Genomic DNA, 24,015 nt, shown 5'->3' on the forward strand with positions numbered 1-24,015 from the left:
TGGCACGATACAACGACCGTAAATATTAAATTTGGAGCTATGAAAATGTTAATCATTTATTTTATATAATCGACTCGCCCATTTTAGATATTAATAAGAGTATAGCCTCGATCTCCAACAGTTTAGACTGCGCATTACTACCGTGTTTCCCCGAAAATAAGACTCGGTCGTATTTCAATTTTCTTCAGAAAAATAGGACTTATTTTCGGGGGATGTCTTATATTTTATCAGAAACAAAATTACAAAGTAGAGAATTACGCTATTTTCAAATATACAAAATATGAAAACCGATATCCATTTACTTTCCACGTTTTTGTTCAAAATAACTGCAAAACACATATTATCAACCATTTAAAACCTCTGGGACAGATTTCTTGCTATCGGCTTGGTCAAAAAAAAAATTTCGCGTTCTTGACTAGGTCTTATTTTAAGGGGAGGGTTTGTATTGATATCATTTTCATCTAAGGTCTAATTTTCGGGGAAACATGTTAACATGTCAGAATAAGTCATTGCATACTTGATCAAGAAACAAAATAATAGCATAAAATATGTATGACAAATTTGCTAATTTATTGTGAGCCTTTTATTCTAGCTGTCCTACATAATGTGTTCAGGATTTTTCTAAAATTTGGACTTGTGGTCAATATTTAAGTACAATAGAGCGGAAAGATCTGGCAACGGCATTCGGTTATCGTACAAAGACTGCCAGTATACAGAGATAGTGCATATTCTGAATTCATGTATTGGTATGATGACCTAGTTTACGTCGAAAGTATAAGCAATTCCAAGACAATACAGCGCAATCACGTCCGAGGAAAGGAATCTTCAAATTAAAATGCAATTAAAAGTACATCACGCTTAATTACCTCACCATTAAAATACTTTTACACGGTCAATTAACTCTTAAAACCGTGGGACATAATATTCTATTCAGAGAAGAAGATTATCCTATCTGAATGGTGTTCATATCCGAATATTATAGCATTCAAGAATATATTTTGAAATGAGTTCGAATATTATAATCAGTTCTATTGCACTGAAAAATGATATAAGTTATTGCACTGCAAAAATGGTGCACATTATAAAAACAAGTTATATATATCATATCAATTCCATATATGTCTAATATGCAAAGTGAACATTGTTTATAATCCGTGTAGAAACGAAATATTACCTATGTTGCGAATTTTTTGGAATAGGTTTAAAAATTTCCTTTTCAATATAACAATTCCTTTGACAGGGGCTTTTAGCATCATAGCGAATTTAGCGCAAGTTCAGATACCCACAATATAATGTATAATTCAATATGTTTAGGTTTAAGGTCCGAAATTGCCTGCATTCGATACTTTGCCTTTGGTAATGCTTCATATTTTATTGATAATCGGTATTTTAGGCTCACCAGTTCATTGCTAAGCATTGCTTGACCTCAAAATACCACTGGTGGGTTTTAAAGCTACTTGTACGACAATTTTGCATACTTATATCGTGTTGCTTCAATGCATTTTGAGTCTTTTGCGATTGTCGTACGGCACACACCTAAATCGAAGGAAAAACAACAAAATGGTAGCACAATTTGCAAATGTAATCTACCTATATCATCGTTGAACAACTCATGATTATTTTAACAAAACTGACACGAAAATGCGAATTGATGCTTTTTTTGTTTTTTAATATTTAGGGAACATAACTTGACTCGAAGAAGATGACTTTATTGTCCAATTACCAATCATTATTTTAATACTAATGGGGTGTTCGACATAAAAAATAGATGTGAACAGTAAAATATGGATTAAGGTAGGCTATGTAAACAGATAACGTAATGACTTATAAGTAAATCTTATAAGATTTACCAGTCTTTCTAAATTGGTTAACTTAAAAGGTTATCATATCTAACTATACATTATGAACTATGATATTCTAAACACCATGTACGACGTTGTACAAGACATTTGAAACCTCAATGGACAATTCATTCCATGCTTTAGGCGTCATACGATCTCGCAATACAACATATCGCATGTCAACAAGATAAACTACCTAAATTACAAACAAACTTTCTACATAGAAAGTTATCACACATGACAGATAGAAAAGGCAATGCTGAAATACACGGTTTAGCCATGGGCCAATAAAGATAAAAGAAAAGTGTTTATGACCTTGCCACACTTTCTAAGAAAGGAATTTTCATTTACAATCGCCACCTTGACCCTCAGTTACTTCGCAGCTGTTTATTATAAGTCCGTTAGAAAACGTTGTTATTGCAATACTTACTGTCATAATTTATTGTAGTCATTCCTATATCGCGGCGAAGATTTATAGTAAGAGAGTTAAAGATACAATAATAACTATTTCGAAAGACTTTAGGCACCCCCTCCATCTGTTTATCACATGTGTTTTCATCTAAAAATGTGTTTGGAGCATGTTAGGAACTTTAGAATAAAGTCGTGAAACACAAAAAGTGTTACTTTATCCCTTATATAAAAAAAAACGATGCGATATTCTTACACATAACTCGACTTTTATACATTACGGCCGTACACATTTGCGCTACGTAATTTGGGCGCGTTTTAGTGGAAAGCGACGAAAATAAGCTTTTTAAGGACACATTAATGATGTCTTTGGCATTTTTGGTTGGTGAAATATTAAAAAAATTATAGAGGGGTGTCAAAATGACCCAGGAACACCAGCGGTCAATAGGTTCGCTTAAAGAACAAGCGCAAATAAAAACTTCATATCTGCTTCATGAAATGCTCAGAATTTACTTGCCAAGAACGACAATATTTATAAAATTTGCTGTGTATGAAGACGCATTAGTTTATAACTGTTTAAAATTTTCAAAATACCAGTAAAATAGTTGTGTAACATTGTTAGCGTAGCAATAATATATATTTGATATTTTCATGGTTTAAGTGTCTGTAGAAAATTTATTTTGAAAATTTCATAAAAGTAACAAATAAATTTTCGTAACTCAATAAAAAAGAAAGATGAACCACAAATTCAATAAAGATTCAATAGGGATGTTCATACAAATATCTCTAATCACCAGTCACTGAACAATATTTTGCTTATAAAAATATAGAAAATAATATTTAGAAGAAAAAGTAGGTATATGGTCATCTATTGTTGTCTATTGTTCACTATTGTCATTTACTTCGTTTTATTTCGTGTCATATTGCATAAACTTAATAGTTTCAATCCGGGCACTCACGCTTAATGGGACTATAATATCTCACTGAACCTTGGTGAACTCAAGAGATTTTAAATATTTATAAAAAACATCGAACTTATATAATTTGGCCTGCGCATTGTCATAATTTCGGGTGCGCTATTATAATTTTGGGCGCCAGGCGTTTTTTGAATTAATTTGTATATTTGGATAACGTCGTTTCGTAACGATCAAGTACAACAAAAGGAACTGATATAGATGATAAAAACTGATTGTTGAAAATTGCTTTGTCGGAAATGAACCATAGGTGGGTTGAGTTTTTCTCAGATGTCTTAAAATAAGTTTTGCTAAAAAATACATTTTTATGTGTTTGCCTATTTTTAAAAAATTATAATACGTTTTTGTTAACAAATTGGATTGAACAATTTAAGGTTTTTAGTGTTTGTGTGTTCGGTGATGCTTTTTTTAAATATCTACTATTTCAATTACCTTTTCAATATGTATGTTTAAATGTATGTTGAAGGAAAAAAAAATGCCAAAATTACATTAAATTCTTTTACAGCGACTATTATAAAGGCCGATCCTAGTTAAAATATACGGTAATACGAAAATCGCCTAATTGGTCAAAAACGGACACAACATGTCGTCATATTAATTTCGTCAACAGCGTTCAATTTTGTCATTTGCCAAACAAAATTGCACAGAGGAGGCGCCAATTGAAAATTCAGTATCCTGCTAAGGAGCGCACTTTGTAATTTTTTTTATTATTTATTATAGATGAATATCTCCGTAATAAGAAAATTCGCATCGGTTCAGAAATTCAGGTGTACAATTTGCACGTATGAGAGATAGTTACGTCGAAGTAAAAGTGTAGCCTGAGGCGACTCGACTCTTTTGCATTAGCAATTCATATATAATTGGCATACACATTGCGAAACGAATTCATTATGTTGCGATGCTTAGTGAAAAATACTCGTTTCCTCAACTGGAAGCTTCTGGCGTTCCGGAACGATGCAAGAAGCGGGGTACAAGGGAAAAGTGATGCCAAATGCATAGATGCCTTGGCAAATAGATGCCACGGCACATGAAAAAATATCTAGACAGTGGAAGTGTAAAAAAATATCTGGGATATGAAATCGTGTAGCTATTCAGTACAAACTTGATTTTTAAATTTAGGGATTTATTTAGACAAATTCCACTTCCATGTAGAAACTTAAATCGTATTTGAATTACCAAGATAACTTTATATTTCCAATTTTAAGTGCTCCAGTAATCTTTTTTTACCCTGAAAATAATTTTGCTATGCGAAATAACAGAGCTATCAAAATTAAAACGAAAAATTACTAATTGTTTTTAAATTGAATCTAGCTAAATTTATTTTGATGAATGTTCATTGATATAATTAGAAAATTTCAATTTCTTAGAGTTTTCACTTTAACTGTGCACTTGAATTAGCTTCCGAAAAAGTTGCGGTTTTTATTTTAATTATTAGATTGCTTAAAAATTGTTACATCAGGCAGACGACAAGATTTTCGACAATGATATGCTTTGTACACAGTTAATCAACAGATTGACTCTAGTAAATTGCATAGCGTAGACAATGCTCCAGCGGAAAAAAAATTCACTAACGTGCTATTGTATTAGGAACTTTGAAATAATGTTTTTCTTTGTTCTATTTTGAAAACAGGTGCTGAAATAAAGCGTCCGTTAATATACTAATTACTAGCATTTTTTTATAAAGTATAAAGTTCCAATCACGAGAAAGAAAATCAAAGCAGAACTTTCAGGTAAAATTATATTTTATTATTTTAAAATAAAACCTAATTTAACATTGATATTTTTGCCTATCAATTTTATTAAAACAGTTTCGGTATCCCAAATTCTTGGCACAAAACATATGTGAAAGTACGAAAAACCTTTTTAAGAAAGAATTTAACTCTTTAAATTTCCATTACATGAATAAATTTTTTCGTATATACTTAAAATATATTGTTTTTTAAGAGAATAAATAATTTATAAATAAAAAGATTAATATTGAAGTGATGACGCTGTTTTGATCGGCATTATCTAAGCACTTGAAAAGATTTATTTTATTCCACTCGGCAAAACAAAATGCTTAATTAAAGTCTCCATAAACTCCCATAAGTATGTATCAAGTCAAATTTACCGTCAAGGTGTATTTCTCAACATGAATACGTTATTACATAGATAAAAGATGTTATTTTTTTCGTCAAAATGTGAATATTTTCAAATTATGAAAAAGGGAAAATATTTCTCTGATTACATGTCTGATGTAATGAGATTTTATCCGCTAAAGAATTTTTATAAAGCAATGTTTTGCTCATTAACACGATTAGATATGTTATAGGAAACGCACTAAATTCAAGATAACGAGAAAATGTATGAAAACTGTTTTTACTTATATAGGTAATGCTTCGTGGCAAAAGAAGATTAGCGCCATATTGCTACGCCGTGCAATATTTATTCTCCATTTTAACTTATTCTCTTTCATTATGCAATTCCGTCGTTTTACAATTTAATACAACCAGGAAGTCTCTATAATTCGACCATAAATTATTTAAAGTGTCTTTGCCTTTATTTGACTGCCATAAGCATGAGGTAAAAACTTATCCATAGGTATAATAAAGTGTGACTCTTGTTTGAAATATAAATTATTTAAATTGTTTGATTAGCCTGGAACAAGGTAAAACGAAACGGGCGCGCTGTGAATTTTTACTTATATTATTGCTCAAAAAAATTATTTGAAATTTTGAAGCCTAGAAATATCCATGTTTAATGCATAGCACAGAATATTACAATTTTCAATGATAATTTTATTGGAATAGGGAAAATTGAAAAATTAATTTGGCTTTTAAATTTGTACGCAAGTCTTTTAACGGTAAAATAATTCTATATTTAAGAATGTTTACCATAATAATGGCATGCTATATATTTTCGTCTTTATAAAAATTCCACCATTTATAACAACGAAATTTTAGTTCAACATTTTCCGATTTTATGACCACAACTGCTATACTTGTTCTTGTATGTCTGTAATTTTTCACAATTGAATTTCAATAACAATGCGCGTAAAAATTGGCGACCAAACAAATCATTAGCCAATAAGTTGTAAAATTAATTTGCTTGCAGATTACAAATTACATTTCAGTGCACAGCGACTAAATGAAAATCAATTTCGCTTTATTAAAACGTGTATTGAAACGTTTTATGATCACTTCGGAAATGTTTGTATAAACAAAGTTGTTATTGCGCATAATGAATTGTAAACAAATAATAATACAATTTTATTAGTTGTTGTGTATCATATCTGGATAGGGACAAAACAATCTATTGTTATATATTTTGGTATCTGCTTCAGAGGACGGGGATTAACTGATTTGTTTTCTTTCTATTATATAATTAATTCTTTCAAACTTTTCAAATTTTATGAAAACTTGTTAGTGCTCCTGCATTTCTCACACGTTTATTTTCCCAGGCTCATGTTGGAGTGATAAAAACGAATCAAAAAATAAATTTAAAAATGACACGCAAATGAAAAGTTTCAAAAAATAAACGTAAACTCTGTTTAATATTTCGAATCTGACCTGAAAAAAAAATCAACAATACTTTGTATTATCTGCCTTAACCACTTATCTCGCAAGTAGAATTAGCCATTTTTACACTCAGGGTCAAAACGTTCGAATCGTAAAAAACTCAAGGCCATTAGATAAGGAAGTTAGGTCAAGGTAATTTCAATTATGGTCAAAAAGGTCCTCGTAAAGATTTGACATACTGTTTATTTTACCACATAGAAAGACATCACTTTAAAAAGCTTAATTAGTAGTAGCTATAAACTATTTGAAGCATTTAAAGTTAATGGATTATTTTTCTTTGCTTGAAGCATGGCTAATGGATATTGATTGTGTCTTATAGTCACACCTATATAGGCACACCTATGGAAACAATTCAATAATCAGCGCGGTAAGGGTGAATACTACAAGAAATCGCAACTCAAAATTTCTAATCACTATTTTAGAAGTTTGACTTCTAGTTTGCGTGTTGCGTTCCAATTCACAAATTTCTAAAATGAGTTGAGAGGTCATATAATCAATCAAGTTTATTGTGCGAAAGTTTTTCAAAATAGATTAGGAACAAATTGGTTTGTAAGTTTTATTACTACTGTGTTTCCGATTCGTTATTGATTGATTACAGATTAGAAATCCTTTGTCGAATATCAATGCGCAAAAATGTACTCTGATGATAACAACTTCTAAATATATCACTAAATGAAAGAGAACGACGATCGTGTACAGTCGAGTCCTTAACATATCCAGTAAGAAGTATCGAAAATAAAAGATGCCCCCGTGGCATGTGCATCAAGATGGCGCACAACCTGAACATAGTATGTGTACCAGGTTAGGGTTATCAGGTTGTGCGCCATCTTGGTGCACATACTACGAAAGCGCCAAATAAAACATATAAATATACTGTGCCCTGTAGAGTTTTGTGTGTATAATTTACTAACTGAAGATGGACGAAAGTTCTCCCCAGGAAAAAAGAACGTTGACTTTCGGGTATTGTTCATTCTGTTAAAATCATCAAAAAATGAAAAAGACTTGCCCTGTTATTATTCGCCGATAATCTTTCGTTATTAGTGAGACTACATTTTACAAAACAATAGCCCTTATCGAAACTTTTTCTGATGGAATGCCAATTGGATATCTAGAAGACCGATTACTCATTAAATAAATGAAATTCCACACGCATAAATGTCACGTCTTGGTCAATTTGAAAATACAAAGCAGTATAAAATTACCGAGTGGAATTTGGCTTTTACAAAATGACGCATCAAACGCAGATTAAACCTACAGCCACATATTCAAACCAGACATTTAATGACCGGTTGCCACGATGTTCGGACATTAAAAGACAAAATTGTTAGTTTAACAACATAAAATTAAAAGTTCCTTTCGATAATTGCCGATATTGGTAATATTAGGGGTTGTCGTATTTCAAATCTGTTGTAGCAAAGGAGATTTGAAATTCAAATATATCAAAATCTCCATTGAGTCATTTTACCATCAAAATTTATCATTCTAAAGTTTTCTCGGGATAATATATATGCAATTTCACGTCATTTTTTTAACAGAAACTATTATACCTATTTGTCACATAATATTTTCGCAAAGTAAAAAAGTACGTAAATCTCTAAAACGTACTTTTATCAAATTTAATTTGACAATATTTATCACCAAAATTGTCCTCTAGAGATCTGCCTCCAAATTTTTAATGAAATGTCAAATATAAGTCCGATAGGTTAATCCGAGCTAAATAAAATATCGAAAAAATGTTAAAAGCATCAAAAATATGGCAACACAATATGATTGTAATAAAAAAGGTGAATTAATAGCGGAAAAAGAAATAAGAACACAGTTGGCATTTTCATATTTAACAAAAAACCATTGACAGCATTTTTGTACTTGCCTGGGGCCACGTCAATTATCTGCCGATTTATTTTTACACAAAGCGACAAAAAATTTTAAATTGTTGATTTTTGCCAAAAAAGATTCTCGATTCCTGTGATAATATCTATTGTATTCTACGTGTAAGTCGATGTTATTTCAAACCATTTAACATGAAAAATTGATTGGAAATTCTGATTGTAGTCACTCTATGAACAGTTGACATATAGCTTTGTTTTTTTTTATTGAATTCTCAATAATTTTTCCAATAAAACCTCCAATGGCTTAGAATCTTGACTCTTGTCGCCATCTTGCGGATTATTATAACAGAATTTATTTTTTCCAGAATGAAGCTGTTACTCGCAATTATTGGACTCGCTATTACAAGCGTCGTCTCCCAAGGTATGTTAATGGTTGTTTTTTTCCTTTGGGTCAAATTTCATAATGATTTTCTTGATATATTCAACTAAATATACAAAATTACAGAAATCCTTGAGGTTACATGCGGCCAAGATGCCATCGTTGCTCGTTTCAACAAGCAGACCGCCGATGCCGCTGATTACAGCATGTCAGAGCTCCATTTCAACGACCCAGAATGTGGTTTTGATGAGGAATTAGATGGCTACTTCATAAAAAGAATGTCACCATTGAACGACTGTGGAACGAAAATTGTGGTACGTAAATCATCGTAAAAAATCGAGGATTTCTGCACATAAAAATTGTTCGGCCTACAACAATAATTTCAATTTTTTTTTTTCCTGATTTTCCGATTTGTAAATTTTTGTTTATCATTTAATTGAGACACATTGAACAATCAGTATTACCCAAATTCAAAATATTTGAATAGACCTTTCCAAGTTTTGCTTTATATCTTATTTTATTCAATTCTATAATCAAATGAAATATTCATGTTTGCAGACTGACTAAAATGCCACCCACGTTTCGTTCAATAATTTACTCGTGTCGAATAAAAACGATTTTTTTCGTGCCAAATTCGTAAAATATTCATGGACCAATTTATAAAATGCCAGCAAGTGATGTTAAAAGTTCATCACTTTTGTTGTACTGCGCTACAAATATCTCGTTTTCGTTATATTCTTCCGATTTCGTCCGAAAATAATTTATATCTTTAACTCATAATCGTCTACAGATATTTCAAATTAAAGTGTTGCTACGATGCTACCATTGCTTTTAGTTTAATCACATTTCTCTCAGCAGCCATTGTTGTCAACGGGATCTTGTTAAAGTCGAGGGAGGGAGACTGTTTGGTGTAATTTTATTGCCGCTTTTCAAACTTTTGAAGCGTGTAAAATGTTTACACGAGCAAGCTGACAATTTTTTTCTGTTTGCAAGTGTTCAAAATACAACTCTGATAACGTTTTAAAATCATTATAGTATTCCGATAATTTGAAGAGAAAAGGGGTCAATTTTATTCGAAAATCTTCAAATGTGGATATCATTGGGTAATCCTCGATAGTGTAAAAACGATGGACTCAGTAACTGCCCAGCAAAATAACAGCATATCTCAAACCTGAAGCTAAAGCCGTGTTATGTCCGTCTCTACGTTCTGATTGGAACACGAATGATTGGAAATGGCGTCGATAATCGTGCTATTGTGGTGGGAGATCTTATCGTGTCGCAAGCCAGCGAGGCGCTTCTAGTGATAATTAGCAACATTTGAATGCCAAAATCGTAACTTATAAGCCAATTCGCGCGTCATTGCTCTTTATCGCCATCGTGCGCATTACAATTTCCAAAACCTATATTTCAAATTTCTCTTTAGGCCAACGACACCCACGCCGTTTTTGTCAACTCCATTTCTTCTGGAGACATTGAGACCGGATTAACCTTCCCTCATGGAATCATCGTTGGTCAACCAGAAAACACAGACCTGATCAGCGTTTCCTATGAATGCACCTACGAAATTGATTTGAGAGCCAGCGCCGCTTTCATCCCCAATATCACCGTACTGTAAGTAATATTCAGTTGTAATAATAAACCATTACCAGTTTTGATAAAATAATTTTTTTTAATTTCTACGCTGCAAAATACCATTTTTCAAGTTTCTCAACGAATTATTTTAGTCTAGCAGACGACCTGTACGAGTCCTTAAATTTCATTTGTAACACCCCTGCTCTATCTTACTTGACTCTGAAAACTTTTTCGAAAAACAAACAAAAACTCTTGCAAATATTCGGAGCTTTGGGGATTGCTCAGATCAACCAAAAATGATCGGCTTAATACCGTGGTGTAAACTGTAAATCACTTATGCTGCAATGCTAGGAAGTGCGTAGTTTCACTCCTACACACAGTTAAGCAATATGAATGAATTTCAAAAACCATTGACGTAAAAATGCCAATAATGTCTGGTTTTTCAATAATAGCGACTAATGCTTGGCGATGAATGTGAACAAACTGAGTTGTAACTGCGGTGAAATATAATAGTTAATAAATGCTACACCAGTTCTGTTTGTTGCATGTGTATTACAATATTTATGCTTGAATGCAATATCGTGACGCACCTTATTTCCTCTATCTCGCGACCCTATAAATATTTTCCTATTAACACACAGCTGTATCTAATATATATATATGAAATAGGGCAGGGTTTTTTACAAAGTGAAATATTTTTATCCGAACTATATCCAGCTAGACTATTCCCCATTACAGGAGGATCGAAATTCCCGACGCAATCGGAACTGGAGAATTCCAAGTTGCCATGGCCATTTACAGATCAGAAGCTTACAGAGAAATCTTGGAAGGAACTCCCACTCTTCAACCAGATGAGACCGTTTTCGTCGGTACGTATTTGCGTGGAGATAGAATTTCAAGATCGTTTTTATTTACAAAATGTGGCCTGGTCTATAAGCGTGGAAGCTAGCATTATGAGGCTGTAACTTTTTTCCGTTTGGTGATTGGTCAAGTTTCAGCATTTTTTGACAAACAAAATAGTAGTTAAGTTCATAATATACTTACATACGCGCGCACTGATATAAATTGAAGCAAGCATGAAGCAACTTTTTCGCCTGTTGCGTTATTCTAAAGAAAATTCGTGAAATTGCTGATTGTCTGCCAGTCAGGGATCAGGTGGACTGAATGGTATTGTGATATGTGTTTAAAGAAGTTGAACAAAATATTCGTATTTTTATGTGTTATCTCGTACGTGCAATACAGTTAACATGTGCTAAATTTGCATGTGGGAACACGATTTTTTTGTTCCATTCAACGTTAAATCCGTGAGAATGACTTTTACATCGTAATATTTCAGTAAATTATCATCAAACAAAACTGACTTCAAAATACAACAAAAATAAACTTGTACACAAACTACTAAATATTTATACTTTGTGTTCTTGGGAACAAGTTATATAATTTGAGTTCCTCCATGTTCTCGGGTATCCGGAATAAACAAAATACTCACATTGTAAATATTTTGAATAAAGGAGTCACCTTCATTGGCGAAGACCCAAGCGAGGAATTGTACCTTCTTTTGAGAAGATGTTGGGCAACCGTATTTGAAGATCCGGAAAGTCTGCCAAGCTACGATCTCATTACTGACTCGTAAGTATTTTCCCTCGCTGCATTCCAGCACGCTAAGCAAACCGTCGTTTACAGTTTTTGCCTCGGTACCGTTGATGTTTAAGTCATTGCTCTATTTGTTTTTAATTCAAGTACATACATACTATATAATCTTTGCCTAGTGTATAACAGGTGTATATGGCAAACAATTATATTAGTTTGTATTTGTGCACTGCGACCAGATTTATCTCAATCAGACCTTCAGTTGAAAAATCAATCATTTTTATATTAAAAAAGGCGCCCCCCGACTTATTTTCTTTTCTGTATATAATTGTGTTGATCGTGAATAATTCAATTAACTTCTGATTAGCTCTCGATGCTTTGATAAAGCAATTGAACATTTAGAAACTGACTTATTAACAAATTGGCCGATAATCCGTATTATAACTGCTTTGTTAGTCGTTAAATTTTTTGAATAAAGCAAGAATTTCAAATGAAAAATTTCGATGAAACATGATATATTAACCCGTTCACCCATGGTTAAGACTGTTATCAATCGGATACAAAGAACAGCGTGATTATGATTTGACTTACAGGTGTCCAACGGGTTAACAGATTTGTGATAGCCCGAGGGTGGTGACTTAAATTGTGGTCTCGTTTTTTCTGATTAGAAGATTTCTAATATTAACCCTCAATACTCCGCGGATAATGAATGTTTTAATCATACCGATATCTCCTACCAAAGCGTTACATTCATGCAACTTTATTTTTTGAATACATATAAACACATTAGATAGGAAAGATGTTTCACATTGATTTCCAATAATATTTTAGCGTCCACACAGACTCAGCTTATCATATTATCATATTGTGATCGCAATACAACAATATATTTTGAGTCGTCACCAAGTTAACAGAATATTTCAGTTTTATCAAAAACTTAGAATTTGACTTGCTATTTCGGAGCGTCCTATATCATAATTGATATATAACGTTGGCAAATTGCACACTGTAATGTGACAAACAATAAATGCTAAATGACGATGACGTGATGGTTGTTAACGAGTTAATGCGTTTCTTGTATTTTCGAATCAAAATGCGTGACGTTGCCCCGGGCTTTTGAAAAGTTGTGAGTGGTAATTAAAAGTGCGCCTAACTTTGTGATTGTCGGGCTAACAGTCTCCGCATTCCGATAAGTACGCGATGAGAGAAGGTCCTGTTAACTGGAAGGCTGTGATTGTGTTTACAGATGCGCTGTCGACGGAGCGGTTGAAGACACCGTAAGAGTTACTCAGAATGGCATAAATCACCAAGCTCTATGGAGAACAGAGGTCTTCAAATTTGTTGGTAATGAAGATGAGTACAATACCGTCTGGCTTCATTGCGACATCACGATCTGCGTCGAAGGCACCTGTGAACCGGTAAGTTACTTTACCAAACTACATACGTACGTAGTTTCGGAATTTCATGATTTGACAATACATGTAATACTTTCAGGAATGTGGTGCCCGGCGTAAAAGACGTAGCAGTGGACAATTCATCGACAACAACGAGCACATCGTTACGGCCGGACCAATTAGCAGATTCCCAACTGTGCAGATTCACTTTACTGGTGGCAATACAGGAGAGGCTACTGTGATAATCAAGAACGAAACCATTTCGCACGAGAAATCCCGTGGTAAGTAGAAAAACGTTCGCAGAAAACCATGAGTTTCAGCGATCGGGTTGTTTGTTTCACAATTTTTGACACGTCACACCGCTTCGTATGTAACAGCACCTCCGGCAACGCTTCAGCATGTGCTAATCTTTTTGTTGAAGAATTGCAGGTGGTAGGTGTTCATACGACCTGACAACATTCTCCCGTGACTCGATTAGTATTAAGAATATACTCCTCGTTCATCAGTATATATATTTAATCAATGTGGGGGTCTCTTAGCGACAGAACAGTTCCCAGTTGCTCCACTCTTTTATTGTTAAACTTTTCAATTTTATTTCTTGAAGGGGAACCCCAAGACGGCATCACCGACCACAACCTTCTCATCATCATCGGAGTGTTCTCAGGTTTCTGCCTGTTGTGTCTCAGCATGGCCTTGATGATTGTGATGATGCGCCTCAAAAGGTCAAACGAGCGCTCTGGCGAAGTTACTGCCACCGGCACCATCAACAAAGGCTTCAGCATATAATTAGAATGAAGCGTGGTTTATCATGTCAGTTCATCACTCATTTCAAGAAAAAAACTAGCTAATTATGTATATAGTCATCAATTGATATACTTATCATTCAAACGATAATATGTATTTGTACCGACAATTGTCGGATATTTCGACTGAATAGCATTCCCTGGACTTTGCTGAATGTGCTTAAAGCTCACAAAAAGTGAAATAGATGTCTTGTCATAAAGTCGCGTTTCAGCTTTCGCTGATAATAAAGTATGAGAAGTGATTATGGGTTCGTGGATAATAGTTTGAAGGCTTTTGTTGAACTTTGTTCAAAAACGTGGTAATGTGGTTTTATGGACACTGCGGCTTTTCTTTGTAGCGCTTCTAACTGTTATAATGCTAAAAATGATTTAATTAATCATGATGAAACGGTTTTGCAAACAAATGCCTTAATATCTTGAGCATAAGTGATTCGTGGACAGCATTTTTGTCCAACCGTTCCATTAATCTGGCAGCTTTGCCAACTTTTGCCATTTTGTTGTAACTTGTGTGTAAAACAGTTTTTTGTTTAGTTTGTTTTTGTGTACTGCTTTGCCTTTTCGTTAAATTTTTTTGTACTTGTCTCGTACATCTCCTTTCCGCCTGAGGATGCACTTCATTACCAGTATGTACTAAAACGAGTGATGCTGAGCATTTACAATAAACTGGTTGAGTAGTAAATGTGATTTCACGTGGAACTTTTTTGTGGTGGTTGGGCGTGAGCTGATAGCTATCTTTATGGCGCCTCTAGCTGTTTTGCGCCATGTCAATGTGATCATAAACGTGGCATTGGCCCCGAGGGCAAGTCGATATGTTCGGGAACAACGTCTACATTCTACACTTATTGAAATGTTTATCGGCTCGAGGAGGCGTGGCTGTTCTCGAGCGGTCCCCAATCCCGAACTACGCTGCTGCTGCCAGGCCTGCTTCCTCGGCGAAAGACAAATTAGTCGAGATTGCGGAAAGAGGCAAAAGGCGTGCGAAAATACCACCCATACCTATGGCTAAAATCTATCGAACTGTGAGACCATGTCTAACAGACCTCTTCTGTTTAATTATGTTTGTTGGCCTACCCACCCACATAATACATATCAGCAGTTTTAGACATGTAAATTCTAAACTTCGTTCTGGGATGATTGTAGTCGGCTGTTTTATGGTGCGTTTCTCCATGCGAAACCTTCACGCTGCCAAGCAAGATTTCTCTCGTATCGTGCCTTGGATATTTCAACTATTCTCAATTGTTGAAGTTAATTATGTCACAGCTTCGTGGTGAATTCCAAATGTAGGGCGTTGCTTTGAAAAACTTGAAAGTAATTAACAACGCCCTGTGGCGGTTTAGTCATACCAATGAGAACGCGCCAATAAAGAGCGCACTTACAAACAACAGAGCGATGTTCAAAGCGAAGCAGTAGTCTACCTTACAATTTACAGTACCGATACCGCTGAAAAACTTTGTCTTTCGCGTAGCATGGGAGTAGCACGAGAGAAGAACCGCTACGAATAGTTTTGATTAAATTTCAATAGGTCATCACATAAAATTTTGAAGTGAAAAACGAATCACATGGATCCTACAAAAAGTTATTAAAATAAATAAAATTGATAGCTATTTAGCAATAAATACAATCTTTAACCACTAGCAATTGATCCAGTAGTTAATGAGACAAACGATCCATTGAGCCACTTCGTGTGACAACCATAATAACAAGAGAGCTACGCACAAATATATGGACACGTTAGACCAGAGCGAATCAGTCCTTAGCGGTACCTTTGACGCTACCGGTACCCTCAAAAAAGTTCTGAATTTCCAGTAGCAAGAATTTTGCAGAATCAAAACGTACAACCAGTCATGACACTGACTAAAATCCGTGTTCCCATGGATAAAAATAATACAGCAAAATTTTAGACGAAATATCAAATTTCATAGAATTCACGCAAAATTTTGAAATAAATAAAAGTAATAGCCTTCTAGCGAAAAAATTAATCTTTAACCACTGAAAATTTCAAAGCAATTGGTCCAGTATTCGAAGAGAAAAGCGACTTTTTAAAAACGTGTCAAAGAACAAGAACAACAACAACAACATAATATTGAAACGATCGTTATGGCCACTAAACGTGTCCAATAACTAGCTCATGTTGATGATAATGTTGAATGCCGTTATGGGACTAATTTGTGCTATGTGGACGTACGTACAGCGGCTCCTGATTCCTGCTTATCTAATGGTGCAAGCTGAAACTTCATACTGTTTGTAGTATATTTACTTCGGCACAAAGTCTTGTTCGAAAAACAGTGATAACTTCTAGTTTTGTTAGACCCATTTATTGAGACATGATAACAACGCAATAATTAAATAACCAATAATGGCGTCTTTATCGAAGAGATGCTCCCATAATCACAAGAAGGTTGGGTAGTTAAAACAATCTTCACGTTGGTGTACTCTGTACACTGTACAGTATACAGCGAATGAAACTAATTAGGCTATTATGATACTTTGGCCTAAATAGTACAGGCAGAAAAATGCAGTTACCGGTATACTATTTTCTTTATTATTGTTCACCTGCGTAGCCCTCCTGAGGAAATTTTGCACAACAGTTGAATTTCTCATGAAGTTTGATATTGGAAAGAATATCTGTAAAATGGTCCAAAGACTGTTTATGACAAAAAGTCAATTAAACTGGAAGTGGAGAGTCGCCCCCCCCCCCCTCCCTTCGAAATGTAAAACAAAAATCTGTATCACACATAGCAATATTTTGTAGACTGAACCGCTTTTTAGACCCTCAAGCCTCTTGAACCCCCCCTCCCCCATCCCCCTCCCTCCCCTTTATAAATTAATGGCTATGCCTCTGGTGCTATAAAAACGTTTTTTGGATTTAAAATAATTTTCAAGATAAGACATTTTTGAAAATGGTAGAAAATATTAAAGTTGTTCAATTCATGCTGATATTGACACGCTACAAGAGCAAAACGTTTGTGGTTCTACATTTGCCAAGTGAGATAGATGTGTGGCCTATCCTATACTATAGGATGAGTGTTCAATTTTTCTGTGGAAAATAAATATAAAGTGCGCATTTGCATGGTTTGAAGTAAGAAGTGCACGAATTTTAGATTACTGTCATTGGTTTCGCCTTTACTCTTCACCGCATGTTTACCGTATTTCTTTAAATAAAGCTTAATGCAACCCTTTACCGCCATCTTTCTTTTTTATACAATTCTCAGTGAAATTTTTTTCAACCAGTAAAAAATCAATCGAACACAAAAGTAGGGGGAAAATGAACACACCGCTTCCTCGAAGAAAGGAAGCCTAACCTGGTTATGGAGAAGCGAAAACCAAGTCCCTAATATATATCTGATTGCATTTTTAAAGGTCGGTAATTTTAGTCTTAGAGTACTTTTAATAATATGGGGTGTATGGCTTTGGCCAACCTGTCCACCAGCATTCTTATTAGCATATATAATACAATATTACCATATCAATACAGTTTATTACAGCATATTTATATTATTCACAAAAGGATTATATCTTATACTCTATTTCAAAACTTTATTCTAGTGGAACTCTGTGCTACAACATTGAGAAAAGTTTTGATTCCAAGTACAAAAAATTGATATGGATATTTTAACCTTTATTGACAAAAAATCGCCATGGTTATTATCTATGCATTCCTCGGGCAAATTAGAGTCGGAACATGTGAATGGTGCAGTACATAATCACTAACGGATCCAAGTATCGTTCTCCGAACAAGACCTTGTCCTCGGTTACCAAGCAAAATCATATCCACTCCTCTTTTCTTTGCTTCGGCAACAATTGGCGCGCCGATACCGTTATTATTCTCTGACAGAAGAACGAATTCGTGTGAAATCCCGTGTTTTTCACACTTTGCATTGTATTTAGCTTTTATCTCTTTGCTTTTTTTCTTTTCGTTTTCCATGAATTGACTTGCCACTGCTGGTGACGGGTTTATTCCTCCTGGAGGGTCGTATATTGCCCCAGTGTATGTATAATCTAATGGGTAGACCATATTCGTGACATGAACCAGAAATACCTTGTTTCTTGGTTTATGAATACAAGAAACATAATAATTGAAAGCTTGGTAGGCATTTTTGCTTCCATCTACACATAACAAAACTTGAAATGCATTTTCCTCTGCTTCTTCTAAAGTCGGTTCGTTCATTTTTCTTCAAATATAACAATTCAGAATACTTTTCACTATACTGTTCTAGCAATATTTCAATAAAAAATATTTGAGTAATCTAGTCTGCAGGAAGAGGTTGTTATATTATATTATGATGTCCTTATTTTCTAGTATAGGCTATATGATATTTGTACCCCTACATTGCACCCTGGGTTTAATGAGCCAGTACTAGTTTTTCAATTTCTCACTTTCTGTTTTTTATCGCCAAAACAACTCACGTGTCGGTGTCTTAATTGCTGAATGTTGACAAGTCAACAACTATCGCAACATACCTTATTGATACACTTAAAAAGCTTGAGTTCTTTTCGGCCCCTTCGACTACAAATGCTACAAAGATACGTACGTATCCCCAATTCAAATCCATAAAACGTGCTCAAGGAAGCCGATGAATGGGGTTTGTGTGCACTGCGCTTCAAGTAAACATGTCGTACAAATTGTAAGTCCGGTATCTAAACAAGATATATTACTTGCTTCTTTGTTGTTGTGATTAAAACTTTACAAACATTCCATTCAATTCAAATTTATTCACCTATCATAACTATACTTTTGGGTTTCTGAGCATTTGTATATGTGCCGTATATATGGTATAATTCTAAGAACTGACAAAGTTTCAAATATCTAGCGAATGCAATTGAGGCCTAAATTGTCGGATTTTCTACAGTTTATCTTTGTGTCCACTTGCGTCGTTATGTTGACCGTTTCCTTCTGTCAGAGTATTTTTAGGAGTAGTTAAATAATGTAAAAGTCGATATGCAAAAATAATTGATGAAGTTATAATTGCGAAAATAAATTAATTCGCGATATGCGCGATGTCTTGGCGTCGTTAGACTGCATTTTTACTCGTTGCATTTGATGATCTTTCTATACCTCAAATTAACTCATGTTTTATGAAGTTTACAACAGTAGGACTAGGACTAAACCGTCTCCATTATATATATCCTTCATTAACGCAGAATTTTACTTGCGATGAAAACTGCTTCAAATACAAATAAGATGTACTGCAGATTTTCAATTTGTAGTTCGTTTTATAGCATGCTTGTTTGTTTTCCGAAGAAAAGGAAAATAATAGGAAAAAAGTGAAATATATTAGGAAAACAACACCCTAAATTAACGGTGACAAAACGCCCATTTCAAAAAGCCAATCGGCATGCAATTTGTAAACAGTATTTTTGTTTTCAATTGGTACATATAGCCCGGGGAAATAATAATCAAATCAGGCTGAAATGCCAATTTCAAGAGATCTTTTTAGATCAATATATTTTCAGAATTAATTGATATATACTAGTTCATGTGTGGGAGCATGTCTACTTCAGTATATATATACATAATAATCAAAATCATATTGAAATGTTGTCACCTCAAACTTCATGGCGTTGTGCGGTTGGTCACGTACGCCGATAAAATAGGCATAAAACTACATTGCTAACTTGAAGTTATCATATTAAAATCTTGGATCAACAAGTTTCCAACATTGATTGATATATATATGTACTAGTTGATGGGTGAGAGCATTTCTACTTCAGTATAATATACTTTCTATATCGGTGTTAAACTGCATCCATGGGCAAAGTACGGCCCGCGGGCCAAATTCAGTTCTGGCACGAGGACTATTGTTTTCCACTGTTGCTTTTGTAACCTGTATATATGTCATAAAATGTACCTTTTTACGTAATACTTACATTGCCCGCGAGTCTAAGTGGGAAACTTTTTTGGCCCCTGGTCTAAAAATCTTGCCCACCCATGTGTTTGTGTTGATATGTGCGATTGACGGATACCTTGATACGCTGGTTAGCGAGTGGGTGGGTAAGAGATCTGGTTTTAAAATTGAGCCTTGCTCATAAGCAGAGGCGGATTAACCAGTAAACAATATAAGCACGTGCTTAGGGCACCAAGCAAAGGGGGGCACCACAGAAATTTCTATATCAGAATTTTCAATAGTTCATCGGTGTTTAATAAAATATTACGAGTTGAACAGACAACTCAGACTTGTTCGTATTTTTTTTCCTCAAGCATCATATTAAGCTTCTCGATCAATGTTTGGAGGTTTGCGAACTACCTTTAAAAAATCGTGTACATCAATGGACCTTTCCCCGAACTTTGACCCCCGAAAAATTCTTCCTATACTTTACAATTGCAAAATTCTCGGGGCTTATTTTAAGAGTGGTTTCGCGAGTTGGCCCCTGTAAAATGGGGTATTTGTTGAGACCATCATTATGTTTCATGGTGTACAATAATCACCTTTTTATAAGTACCGGTAAGGAATTTTAGCCTAGTCTAACACAGCTATTTTTACACCAATTTTTCATTTACTGCAATTGAATTAAAACTTATAAAAAGACATGGTGATCATTTAATTATCTGATTTATGCTCAAATTTCCGAAACACAACTAAAAACTAACGAATAGAGATAAAAAAAACGCGAAAACGAGGTAATGTTTACAACCATGCCTGAAAATCTGTCTGAGTGAGAAAGTGTCTGAGCGGATGCGAAAAGGGTACATTGTTACGTCACTTTCTTGCATGTGGCTGATTGGCCAATTACTCGAAGTCAACAAGGAGGTTGATGCTCGGGGAAGGTACATTAGTGATGAACACTGAAACTTACTTGTCGAAAGTTTGGTGTAGCGACAACTTCAAAATTAAAAATGGCGCACTATGTGGCGGTTCCGCGATCGCATTTCAGCGATCTAGAGGTCAGCGAAGTTGGGGAGTTTTCTGGTAAGGTAGACTAGACTAATAAGTACTGGTAAAATTTTAAACTGCAGTTTGTACCGGTACTCGGTTCATCTGGTATTTCGATTCACGTTGAGACTTGACGCGTGAGTCTTAATCGTGACAATTCCCAGAATATATGGAAATCATATTCTGCTAAGCCAGTTGATGCAAACCTAGGCAGCTAGATTACTTATATTGCAGATAAAATGCAAGAGCTGGAATTCGTTTTATGTTATTGTTTTGGAATGAAATTTGCAGAATTTTCACAGAGTAAGTCAAGTTCTGCAAAGTGAGAATGTAGACTTACAAACATGCGCGCATCTGTATGCATCATTACGAGGCCAGCTGCGCATTCCACGAGATGAATTTGAACGCTATGAAGCGCTCACGCTACCACTGCAACCAAATGTCTCTTCATCTGCTGAGAAGGAAAGGTATTCGCAGGGTTGTCAAAAGCTTATTGATGCTTACCCAGAAGATTTCAACAGTAATTTCTCAGCTGAGCTTCAGCAGTCTCATTTATATGTGCTCCATAAATTCAATGACACAGGAAAAAAAATCAAGATTCAGTCGTGCTGAACTTTACAAAATTCTTGTAGAATATAACATTGAGTGCGCCTTTTCAAATGTAGACAGCAGCTTTCAAATATTTTTAACATTAATGATCACAAATTGTTCAGCAGAACGTTCATTTTCTCAGCTGAAGTATATTAAAAACCCCTACAGAACAACTATGAAACAAGACAGACTAGAATACTAGATTCTTTATCTCTGTTGAGTATAGAGGCAGATGTGTTACATAAGCTTAGTTTTGAGGATCTAATCAAAGACTTTGCAGCTAAAAAAATTAGGAAAAAATTTTTCAAAAGTAAGTGAAAGACTTCTGTCTTTTCAAATGTTAGTGGTGCCTTTGTAATGTCAGTGGCGTAGTATCTAGTATGGAGAGAGACTTGTTTTGATAATATGAGAAAATTTATCAGAATCAAATTCAAGTAAATGTACCGAAAAACATCGTTTGCTTCCTTACTGTTGGTATTGTTTTATTTCAATTTCATCTTTTTCAAAATTTTGTGTTGTTTATTATTCAATGTAAAAGATGTATTATGTAAGAATAAGATTAGTTTTGGGAATATGAGCAAAATTTCACAGTCAAAAAAATGTAAGAAAACCTAAAAATGTTCGTAGAAGTTGTATTTTTTTACTGTTGGTTGTGAGTATTTTTGATGGATAATACACTTAATTATATGTATTTTATCAGACACATATGGGGGCACCAAAGCCTCCAGTGCTTAGGGCACCAAAGGGGCTTAGTCCGCCCCTGCTCATAAGGATAGAGTTCTAGTGAAGCCCACCATATTACATACAGTATATCACATTTTTAGCAATTCCAAAACAATGTAATAGGGTGGATGCTTGTCTATATGACCCTCATTGTTGCATATTATATATATTGTATTTCCCAAAATACAATTGAAATGAAGTCAATTTTATTTTGGCCGTACACAACTCCCGATTCTCCTTCAGCTACATTCAGTATTTTTTGACGCGTTCGTGACTCTCAACAAAATTGTGGGTAGTCCAATCGTTTGGGAATTAATAAAATGCATGTGTAACAAAATGTGCCGGTAACCACTGGTTACAGCTGTAACTGACAACTTTTCGTTTACTGAAAACGAAATGTGAATGGTTATTATGGATATATATATATATCTGTTAATATACACCTTAAATCGGATTTACTATCCGAAACCGAGATAATAATGATTACGTGTTTAAACTGATTAGCAATTGTCTGTTATTGGACACGAAATGTATACATACGCTTTGTTTTTAGGTTGTTGTTGTTGTTGGTGGTATTTTTTTTCTTATTGTTATGAAAAAATAAATTTCATCTAAAGCTACTGGACCAATTGCTTTGAAATTGTCAGTGGTTAAAGATTGCTAGACGGCTTTTACTTTTATATTTATTTCGAAACTTCTCTGTGGGCTCTATGTGATTCGTGTTTAACTCGAAATTTCGTATGATGATCCCTTCAGTATTAATAAAAATTATTCGTAGCGAATCTGCAACCTCCCTCGTGCTACTCCCGTGCTACGCGAAATTCTGTAGTCGTTACCGTACAAGAGACAAGGTGAGGTGAAGTACTGTATATGGTAAGGTAGACTACTGCTTCGTTATGGCTTTCGTGCCCATATCCTTAATCATCGTTCTCTTGTATTTGATTTATATCATATTGGTTGTGCAGCTTCCTATTAACGCAAATTGGGTAACCATAACCAGCCTGCGAAGTTTGCCTATGCAGTCAGCTGTTGTGGCGGCTAGGATGCCACTACGCACGCCTTCGGAAGCCTGTACTATCATCATCAAATCAATGTTTTTATTGGCTCAATTGACGGTTTCTCCGACATTCGTTTTACATTTATAACTAGTCAGTTTCGAGAACCGATTTTGAAAACCTCACACTGACAACTACTGATATGCGACTGGTTGCTGTTGTTTTGATATAAAATCCTGTACCAGCACGACATTGTGTAAGTTAAAGGGAGGAACATTTTTATATTTGAATGTATAAACCAAACCAAACTTTATGAACCAAATTCAAATAATCAGTATTCGTAAATTCCTAAATATTTAAAGATCTTCAGGGAAAGTTTTAAGGGGTATGACGGGCACCACTGACAGTAATCCACTGTTTTATAATATAATACAATAACAATAAGTCCAACAAGCTACCCCTTCTCAGAAAATGACATTTGTTTCTT

At 34.6% G+C, this 24,015-nt stretch overlaps 2 protein-coding genes across 2 annotated transcripts; one reads left to right on the forward strand and one right to left on the reverse strand.

The window, feature by feature from the left end:
- The first annotated feature begins 4,851 nt into the window (after window positions 1-4,851).
- LOC120344582 (uromodulin-like) lies at window positions 4,852-15,031 on the forward strand. Its single transcript, XM_039413876.2, has 9 exons — window positions 4,852-4,953; window positions 8,975-9,030; window positions 9,115-9,302; window positions 10,412-10,599; window positions 11,299-11,429; window positions 12,072-12,189; window positions 13,397-13,568; window positions 13,645-13,825; window positions 14,149-15,031. Exons 2-9 carry the CDS (start codon window positions 8,976-8,978, stop codon window positions 14,328-14,330), a joined length of 1,215 nt encoding a protein of 404 aa, XP_039269810.1. The 5' UTR covers window positions 4,852-4,953; window position 8,975; the 3' UTR covers window positions 14,331-15,031.
- Window positions 15,032-17,996: 2,965 nt separating this feature from the next.
- On the reverse strand, window positions 17,997-18,515 carry LOC120344843 (universal stress protein YxiE-like). Its single transcript, XM_039414159.2, has one exon. The coding sequence runs from the start codon at window positions 18,513-18,515 to the stop codon at window positions 17,997-17,999; it is 519 nt and encodes a 172-aa protein (XP_039270093.2).
- Window positions 18,516-24,015: the final 5,500 nt, after the last annotated feature.

Source organism: Styela clava, chromosome 5, assembly GCF_964204865.1.
Source record: "Styela clava chromosome 5, kaStyClav1.hap1.2, whole genome shotgun sequence".
Classification (NCBI taxonomy): domain Eukaryota; kingdom Metazoa; phylum Chordata; class Ascidiacea; order Stolidobranchia; family Styelidae; genus Styela; species Styela clava.

Bases quoted from the DNA above. Each gene is read 5' to 3' on its own strand.
- LOC120344843 (XM_039414159.2), bottom strand. From the start codon at position 18,515: ATGAACGAACCGACTTTAGAAGAAGCAGAGGAAAATGCATTTCAAGTT.
- LOC120344582 (XM_039413876.2), top strand. From the start codon at position 8,976: ATGAAGCTGTTACTCGCAATTATTGGACTCGCTATTACAAGCGTCGTC. The intron at 12,190-13,396 runs GTAAGTATTTTC...TTGTGTTTACAG, and splicing joins TACGATCTCATTACTGACTC to ATGCGCTGTCGACGGAGCGG. The intron at 13,826-14,148 runs GTAAGTAGAAAA...TATTTCTTGAAG, and splicing joins TTCGCACGAGAAATCCCGTG to GGGAACCCCAAGACGGCATC.